At 53.9% G+C, this 8241-nt stretch overlaps 1 protein-coding gene across 1 annotated transcript in view; it reads left to right on the top strand.

Annotated features, from left to right (window-relative positions):
* The window catches only part of LOC103456965 (sodium channel protein type 2 subunit alpha-like), a 63851-nt gene extending 63499 nt beyond the window's left edge, over nucleotides 1-352 (top strand). The window contains exon 9 of the mRNA XM_008396850.2: nucleotides 258-352. Coding sequence (XP_008395072.1) covers nucleotides 258-352 — 95 coding nt within the window. The remainder of the gene's footprint in view (nucleotides 1-257) is intronic.
* Nucleotides 353-8241: the final 7889 nt, after the last annotated feature.

The following is an 8241-nucleotide window of genomic DNA, read 5'->3' as shown; positions in this document are numbered from 1 at the left end:
TCTCCTCTTCCTCTCCTCTTCCTCTCCTCCTCTTCCTCTCCTCCTCCTGCTCTCCTGCTGATGGTCTCCTCTTCCTCTCCTCTTCCTCTCCTCTTCCTCTTCCTCTCCTCTTCCTCTCTTCCTGCTCTCCTCCTCCTCTCCGGATAAATTAGAACTTCCTGAACTTTTATCTCTATCTGATGACGAGCTCTGGGTCTGCTGACCTTCATCGCCGTCCTGATGACTGTGTTTAACCTTTGACCCCGTCTGTGACTCAGCTGTGAGCCAGAGCGATGAGTCCTGTGGGCCTTTGTCCTGCCGGGTCGAACCGATCCGACCCGACGGAGGAATCAGCAGCCATGACGGCGCCTAGTTCACTTCCTGTTCCCATGAGAGATGCTGATTGGCCGAGCCGGGCGTGTGACCCGGTCCGACGCTCCGTCTGAGCTGCTGGTTGATCAGGCTACAGGACGATGAGCTGCTGGTCTGAAAACACGTTTCCGTCGGCAGCAGCCATCTTGGTGCAACTCTTTGTCATTTTCAGCATTTTTAATTCAGCGGAAGCGATTATGACTCACTGGTTACCATGGAGATTTAATGTGAGCGTATTCAGCTGGATATTTTACTGCAGAAAGGAAGATTAAAACAGTTCCCAGCATGCACCAGGACAACATGGAGACTCTGCAGAGCAGAGCCGGAACCGGAGCGGAACAGACCCGGAGCGGAGCCGGAACAGACCCGGAGCGGAGCCAGAACAGGAACCGGAACAGAACCAGAGCGGAGCCGGAACAGAACCAGAGCGGAGCCGGAACGGAACCAGAGCGGAGCCGGAACAGAACCAGAGCGGAGCCGGAACGGAACCAGAGCGGAGCCGGAACNAACGGAACCAGAGCGGAGCCGGAACAGACCCGGAACAGGAGCCGGAACAGAACCAGAGCGGAGCCGGAACAGAACCAGAGCGGAGCCGGAACGGAGCCGGAACAGAGCCGGAGCGGAACAGACCCGGAACAGAACCGGAGCGGAGCTGGAACAGAACCAGAGCGGAACAGAGCCGGAACAGAACCAGAGCGGAACAGAGCCGGAACAGACCCGCAGCGGAGCCGGAACATAACTAGAGCGGAGCCGGAACAGAACCAAAGCGGAGCCGGAACAGAACCAGAGCGGAGCCGGAACAGAACCAGAGCGGAGCCGGAACAGAGCTGGAACAGAACCAGAGCGGAGCCGGAACAGAACCGGAACAGGAGCCGGAACAGAACCAGAGCGGAGCCGGAACAGAACCAGAGCGGAGCCGGAACAGAACCAGAACAGATCCGGAACAGAACCGGAGCGGACCCGGAAGCGGAGGTTCTCCTCTGCTCTTCCAGAGGAAGAGGTGACCTATAAATCGTCTGCGGAGCAGCAAACGTCCTGCCGACGTTGCTGCTACAGGCCCAACGCGGAGCGACAGCCTGCCTCGTTGGGAAGCTCGTTAGCGGCAGACGTGATGTCACCGTGTAACATGTGACCTCTGAGGTCACCGTCAGGAAGTTGAGTGCTGACAGGCGGCCGCAGGGCTGGAGTCAGGTCCGGTTTGGACCTGATGAGTCTGATTAATGAACACGGTTCCCTTCAGAGTTTAATATTCCTGGAAACGAAGCAAATTCCCAACAGGAAAGCTGGGAAACTTCAGCCCAGTCCAAAAGTTTCTGTTTGAACGAGAGACGAAGCAGCGCCTGACCCAAACACCAGGGGGAGCTGTCTGAGAAATCACTGAGGCTGTGTCCGGTTAGCACCCAGCGTATCGCTGGTAACCATCCGCTCTGTAGATTTGGTCGGCTTGATTGGAGGAAGTTGCAGCTATCTGGCGGCTAGCGGCTGTCTGGCGGCTAGCGGCTATTTGGTGGCTAGCGGCTATCTGGCGGCTAGCAGCTGTCTGGCGGCTAGCAGCTATCTGGTGGCTAGCGGCTGTCTGGCGGCTTGTGGCTGTCTGGCGGCTATCTGGCGGCTAGCAGCTGTCTGGCGGCTTGTGGCTGTCTGGCGGCTATCTGGCGGCTAGCGGCTGTCTGGCGGCTACCTGCCGGCTAGCGGCTGTCTGGGGGCTAGCGGCTAGCACCTGTAGCGAAATGATAGCATTTGGTAAAACTGAACTGGAAACACTTTTGTTCTGGTTCTGGATGAAGCTCCGTCAGCATCACACAGCTCATCAAGTTGAGTTTGTCATTCTGAAGCATCACTTCATCCTCCAACGGGGGAACCAGAGTCCAATCTACAAACTGACCCACTGATTAACCGTTTATTGATTATTGATGATCCTACTGATGCTCCTCTTCCAGGACGGTTAAACCATCCAACATGTCAGATTGTTCCGGGCGGTTTCCACCTTTTCTTCTGATCTGCAAAATGGCCGACCTGTTTGGTTCAGTATTTTTCTGCCGTACCTGAACTCGTCCAGACCGCTGTGATCCGGTCGGACCCGGTTCGATCCGCTGACTGGTTCCGCTGTAAAACCTGTGATGTTTCTGTCTGTGCCTCGCCCAGCAGCAGAGGCCGGTGGGAAGGTGCGTCTTTAATCATCATTGACCCGGCTTGTTCTCAGAAAGACTCCGCTGTCATCGCAGCTGTTAGGAAGAAATATGGCCGCCGCGGCGTGAGGAAATGGCCGGCGGGGGGGGGGCAGATTTTCCAGGAACACGCCGCGTCACGCAGGCCGTATTCATCATTCCATTAGCCGGCCGCTGGTTGCCATGTTGACGCTCCAAACGCTCCGTGTTTCATTAAATCAGTTTGCTGCTGTGTGTCTGTCTGGGTGGAGCGGCGCGGCGTGTTGATGCACCTGCAGGCTGACCGCCCACACACACACACACACACACACACACACACACACACACACACACACACACACACTGTGATCTAAATGGATGAAACATTACGCTGAAAGCGGATCGATAACCTCCTGGTTTCAGCAGCTGCTCTAAGTGGAGCTGCTTCGCTCCATTTCCAGCCCACATCATCACCCCTCCACCGCCATGCGGGGCAGGTGGTGGGAGGGGTTTGGGTCTCATGCTCCATCCTGATGCAGCCCTGCTGACCTCAAGCCGTGACCTTTGACCTCTAACCTGCCAACTGAGGCCGGGAGTTTCTCTGACTGAATCTGAGCTCCATCCCTCAGGTTGCCACGGTAACGACTGAACTCATCGCTACGTCCTCCTGGCTCTGATGTGACGGTTTTTGTTTTTTACAGTGTTACATTTGATGGTTAGCATGGAGGTTCTTTAGCTACAAGCTAATCATCAGACCCCGTCCTCGGACCTTATTTAAAGTGACGGTATCATCTAAAATCAACTTTATTAATGTTTTCCCTTGAGTGTTGCTCTGATGTTGGAGTAGCTGTTAAAATGTCTGGGTGGCCTTAGCCCCGCCTTCGAGGCGCAGCTCCTCCCCCACTCAGCTCCTTCAGACTAGCCAGCAGCAGTTAGCAAACCGCTGGTGGAGCCGCTGCTCAGAGCAGCGCTGGTAAAAACGTTGTTAAATAGAGGAGCCATGTTGGGGCGACTTCCTGGAGGCGGAGCTTCAGAGAGAGCAGGAGCTTCTTAAAGGGACAGAGACCCAATTTCAATGTCAAATTTCTTTCAAGTCCTTACAGCGGTGTTTTAACAACTGAATCTCTCTGGACTCGCCTGCTGGTCGTCCAGACCTGGAGCTTCATCTCGTCTGTCTTCCTCCACTAAACTTTCTGAAGCTTCAGATTTCATCTTGTCTCTGGGTTAAACTTTCTGTCCCGGTTTGATCTGCTCTCCGCGTCCTGCTGTAAATCTTCCTCTCCAGCTTCATCTTCATCCCATGTTGCCGGTAACGCGGCGCCGGATCGGCCCGCGCTGCAGGCTTGAGATGAACTTTATTGATCCCAGAGGGAGAACCGGGTCGCAGCAGAACGCTGCTGTCAGATGGCGTTAATGAGAACACATTACCCACAATCCTCCTCTCTCTCTCTCTGCGGCTCGGAGCGGGAAGGCTGAGGGACAAGTGAGAAGGATGTTGGACAGTCTGACCTTCTGCTGCAGCCCACGCCAAGATGGCCGACATGTTGATTCAGATTCATCCTGAACGCTCACTGGGAGCGGTGGATGAAGCAGAGCAGTCCCACAGCATCATGCTGCCACCACCATGTTTCATTGTTCTGTTAGTTGAAACTGGACTCAGATTCTCCATGAAGGCCCGTCTTTGTGTTCTTCGGGTCAGCAGTGGTTCTGGTTCATGGAGTCTCTCTGATGGTTTGGTCATGACCTTTGACCTCAACTGAGGTCTGACATTTTTCTGTGCGGTTCTGGTTCTGATGTGTTTGGTGCTGAATGAACCCAGGTTTGTCCTGGTGCTGTAGAATCGGGTCAGAACCAAGCAGCCATGATGAGCTCTGTGACGGAGGAGGAAGTGGACGGATGTTTACCCACAAACATCCGGATCCGATCGATGGAACCATGTGACCCAGCGGGACGTGTTCTGGTTCTGATCCGACACCAGAGAAGGTTCTGCTGCTCCTGTGGGGGAAGATCCAGTAAGCTTCAGTCGGTTTGAGTCGTTTTATTCTGCCTAGCAACAAGGCGAAGTCGACTCTGATTGGATGAAAAGCCGAGTTCAGATTTAAGGTTTTATTTTCCATCCAGAACTAATTTGCAGGTATCTGGTCGGTCGGGTGACCTCTGACCCACTAGGACCCGGTTTGTTTGGGTTCTGCAGCCAGTAAACATCAGAGTCCAACTAGTTTCTGAATAATCAGGAAAATCAGCAGCTGCACTGCAAAAACACAGAATATTACCGAATACTTTGGTGTAGTTTGTTTTGCAAATGTCTTGGTCCACTTGGAACAAATGTATAAGAAACTCTTCTTTCTTTCATGTCAATAATTTATAATACAATAATTCATAAAACTAGGAGTTATTGATCTAATAATTCTATAATCGATTTTCCATCATGACGTTTTTCCCTCATCAGAAACAAACCTGGAGCGTTGCTCTGATTCTTTCATGCGTGTTTGGGCGTCATTCCATCTCCATGGCAACCACTCAGCTGGTTGCACTCAGTTCCTTCAGACTAGCCAGCAGCAATTAGCAAGCAGCTGGTGGACGGGCACATCAAGGCGTTAAATCAGGAAGTGAAAGTCATTTAATCTGATTACTGAAACTTTAATGTTTTATTTACATTTTTCAGTTGTTGAAAAGTTGTAAATAAAACTAAGTTTTTAAAAAAACAATATTTAGCTATTAATAACTTAAATAAAGCTCCTGTATCTTGCTGAAAAGTTATTTATAAGTTAGTTTTATCTTCAGTAGAGTAAAATTGTCTCTGCAGGGTTTTGTGTTTTTGCAGTGCAAAGTTGGTGAAAGCCCCAGAGACGGACAGACTTTCTCTCCGTATCGATCCAGGCGGCGGCCCACGCCTGCGGTCCCGCCGGGCTCCCGGTCCCCTCGGTCGCCTCTCCGCCCCCTCAGGCTCTATTCCTGTAGCCGCAGCGTCCCCCCTCCCCACCCTGCTGCTGCTGCTATAAAGCAGCGGGTCGCAGCTGCAGGACTTGGCGGCGCGAAGCGTGTGAGCCGCAGCGCCGCGGCTCGGCGGCGTCACCGCGGCTGGCTGCGGCTCCTCCCGGCGCGGCGCTGCGGGAAACGGACCCTCTGGACCGTAACTGTGTTTGATTGGCTCTCATGTTCCCGCCTAATAAAGCAGGAATAATAAACCAGTTATTACTGCATGACCCGGGCAGCTGGTGCTGCCAGGGCCGGTCCCAGCAGGCCGGGGCCCCGGGCAGCTGGTGCTGCCAGGGCCGGTCCCAGCAGGCCGGGGCCCCGGGCAGCTGGTGCTGCCAGGGCCGGCCCCAGCAGGCCGGGGCCCCGGGCAGCTGGTGCTGCCAGGGCCGGTCCCAGCAGGCCGGGGCCCCGGGCAGCTGGTGCTGCCAGGGCCGGTCCCAGCAGGCCGGGGCCCCGGGCAGCTGGTGCTGCCAGGGCCGGTCCCAGCAGGCCGGGGCCCCGGGCAGCTGGTGCTGCCAGGGCCGGTCCCAGCAGGCCGGGGCCCCGGGCAGCTGGTGCTGCCAGGGCCGGTCCCAGCAGGCCGGGGCCCCGGGCAGCTGGTGCTGCCAGGGCCGGTCCCAGCAGGCCGGGGCCCCGGGCAGCTGGTGCTGCCAGGGCCGGTCCCAGCAGGCCGGGGCCCCGGGCAGCAGCTCCCCCTCTTCATGAGAAACACTCAGCGTTTAGTTTCACATGAAATGAAGTGAATTATAATTATAATAATTATAATAATAAAGATTCTGTTCATCCTGCAGTTAAAGGAAACAAACTAATAATTTAAACTCCAGTCGTCTTTGCGGCGCCGTCGACCCGCCTCATGGTTCTGCTGCTCCTCCAGTTTGAACAGAGAACCTGGAGGTTCTGGAGCCGGGTCTGAAGAACTGGCGGTTCTGATCAGACCCGGCTCCAGCTGCGGGTCGGACCTTGTTCCCCTGAACGGTGGGCTGAGCGGTTCTTTTCTGACGTAGTTCCCTAAAGCAAGGCAGCAGAACACGACCTGACCGGACCGCATGGAACCCAGCAGAACCTCCAGGTGGTTCTGGACGGTTCTGATGGCTCAGATTCTCGTAATAGAACTGAGCTGATCTGCAGTTTTATTCTGACTGTGTCCACATTAGGTTGCGAGTCTCTAACCTGAACCGGGCTCAGGGGAACCGGATCACAGCAGAACCGACACACGGAGACCGAGCCGCTCCTCCCGCTGTTCAGTAGGTTAGACCGGGATTGGATTAGGACGTTTGGAATTAGATTAGCAGGTTAAACCCGCTGCTGGAATCGGATCACGGCTCTGATGGACTCTGCTGTCCGTCTAACCGGATCACCTTCCTCAGCGATGAAGAGGAGAGGTCAGAGGTCGCTCTGGGAGAAAGCTCCCAGGAAAACACGACTTCCCCGACTCCCGGCGGAGAAGCCGTCTCCCACGGCAACCAGCGCCGGGACACGGTTGCCATGGCGACGCAGGTTTCTCTCTTCCTGCGGGAGTTTACCTGTGTGTTATAATTAGAGGTGTGTGTGTGTTTATGATGCAGGTTGAAGTGTGGAGCTTCAAAAAACACGAGAATAAAACGTATTTATACAAAATCACACAGTCGGTTGCTACGGCAACGAATGAAACATGAATACGTAAAGATAAACACAGAAATGAGACGAAAGGCTCAAAATCAGCTTATAAAAGTTAAAACGTTTCTGAGCAGAAATAAGAATCTTTATTTAGAATGAAAGGAAATATTTACTAAAATATCCTGTAAAAACTCAGAGCTGGAACTTTTTGATTCTAAATATTTTTATTTAACCGACGATCTGGTTTTAACGTTCATGTCCCCAAAACTCCGTCTCCATCAGAGGACAGAGGACCATGTCTCAGAGGACAGGTCGTCTCCTTCGTCTCCTCGTCTCCTTCGTCTCCTCGTCTCCTTTGTCTCCTCGTCTCCTCGTCTCCTTTGTCTCCTCGTCTCCTTCGTCTCCTCGTCTCCTTCGTCTCCTCGTCTCCTCGTCTCCTCGTCTCCTTGTCTCCTCCGTCTCCTCGCTGCTGTAAACTTCTGGTCTCCTTCAGAGTCCCACCATGAAGGTGACGGGTCAGGTTCTGTGGTTCTGGTCCACTTTTAGACTGGAAGTGTTTGAAGCTTGGTGTCTCCACCGCAGCAGACTGTGTGTGTGTGTGTGTGTGTGTGTGTGTGTGTGTGTGTGTGTGTGTGTGTGTGTGTGTGTGTGTCGGGGTGTTAGGGGCCCCTGCTGAGGGGCCTCCTTCACTGAGTGCTGCTTCTGAAGTGGCGTCCCTCCATTAACACAGACGGAGGTGTGTGTCGGAGATAACCGCTAGCTGTCATGCTGCGACACTTTGCACACACACACACACACACACACACACACACACACACTGAGGTTTGTGGTGACGGGAAGCGGCGCAGCCATCACACACACTCTCTCACATGCCTCCATGTTGACTCACTCATCAGGAGACGGACGGATGGAAGTAGAGGAATGAAACACTCTTCACGGTGTGTGTGTGTGTGTGTGTGTGTGTGTGTGTGTGTGTGTGTGTGTGTGTGTGTGTGTGATGAGTTCATCCTTCAGTCACTCTGGACTGGAACATCAGCAGATCCGTCTCAGTTTGATCCAATCAGCATCGATCCGTGTTCCTGTCCCATTTGACTCAGATTTACCGTTTATTTTCACACCGATGAGTCAGAGCTGCAGATCGCACACATGCTGGACACACTGCAGATCG

The sequence above is a fragment of the Poecilia reticulata genome, linkage group LG20, assembly GCF_000633615.1.
Source record: "Poecilia reticulata strain Guanapo linkage group LG20, Guppy_female_1.0+MT, whole genome shotgun sequence".
Lineage (NCBI taxonomy): Eukaryota > Metazoa > Chordata > Actinopteri > Cyprinodontiformes > Poeciliidae > Poecilia > Poecilia reticulata.
This window is presented reverse-complemented; position numbering and strand designations above follow the sequence as displayed.